The sequence below is a fragment of the Aphanomyces invadans genome (assembly GCF_000520115.1).
Source record: "Aphanomyces invadans strain NJM9701 unplaced genomic scaffold supercont1.16, whole genome shotgun sequence".
NCBI classification, from domain to species: Eukaryota; Oomycota; class Saprolegniomycetes; order Saprolegniales; family Verrucalvaceae; genus Aphanomyces; species Aphanomyces invadans.
Genome location: NW_008580161.1, coordinates 1,070,457 through 1,070,996, shown reverse-complemented (window position 1 = coordinate 1,070,996; position 540 = coordinate 1,070,457). Strand labels below are relative to the sequence as shown.

Genomic DNA, 540 nt, shown 5'->3' with positions numbered 1-540 from the left:
GAAATCCTGTACTGTACCCATTGATTGGCAACAAAGACCCAAGCATGGCAGATGCAACACATGACCCTTCGGAAACCAACACATCCCGTCAGCTGTCAACAACAGTACAGGACCTGCGAGACAACCGCCTCGCCATTAGCTCGAAGAAGGGCTATCGCAGTGGTGTTAACCAGATCGTGGCTTGGCTTCGAGAGTCCGGCAGCTCACACATAGTGAACACCGACGGCACAATTAACCTAGCCATCTTTGACTACGCAGACTTCACCGAATTTGTCCTTTACAAGTACAAGATTGCCAAGGTTTCAATTCAAACCCTTTCAGGTTATCGTTCGGCGATCAAGGACTACTACAAAAGACACAACGTACCTCTCCCTGCGGGATATGCCTCTGATGCTACTGCTATTTTTCAAGGTGGGGGAGAATATGATGTGACGAAGGCAATCATGTGCCTCAAATAGTTATCCGCAGACTGTGCGCGAGCGAGGCCCAGGCCGGATCGATCAAGGCTGGTGGACAGCAGCCCCTCCGTTGCCACCAATA

General features: G+C 50.7%; 1 protein-coding gene across 1 annotated transcript; it reads left to right on the top strand.

Annotated features, from left to right (window-relative positions):
• Positions 1-44: 44 nt before the first annotated feature.
• H310_08259 (hypothetical protein) lies at positions 45-432 on the top strand (the record flags this gene model as incomplete). Its single annotated transcript, XM_008873942.1, has 2 exons — positions 45-362; positions 412-432. 2 exons carry the CDS (start codon positions 45-47, stop codon positions 430-432), a joined length of 339 nt encoding a protein of 112 aa, XP_008872164.1.
• Between the last annotated feature and the right edge of the window lie 108 nt (positions 433-540).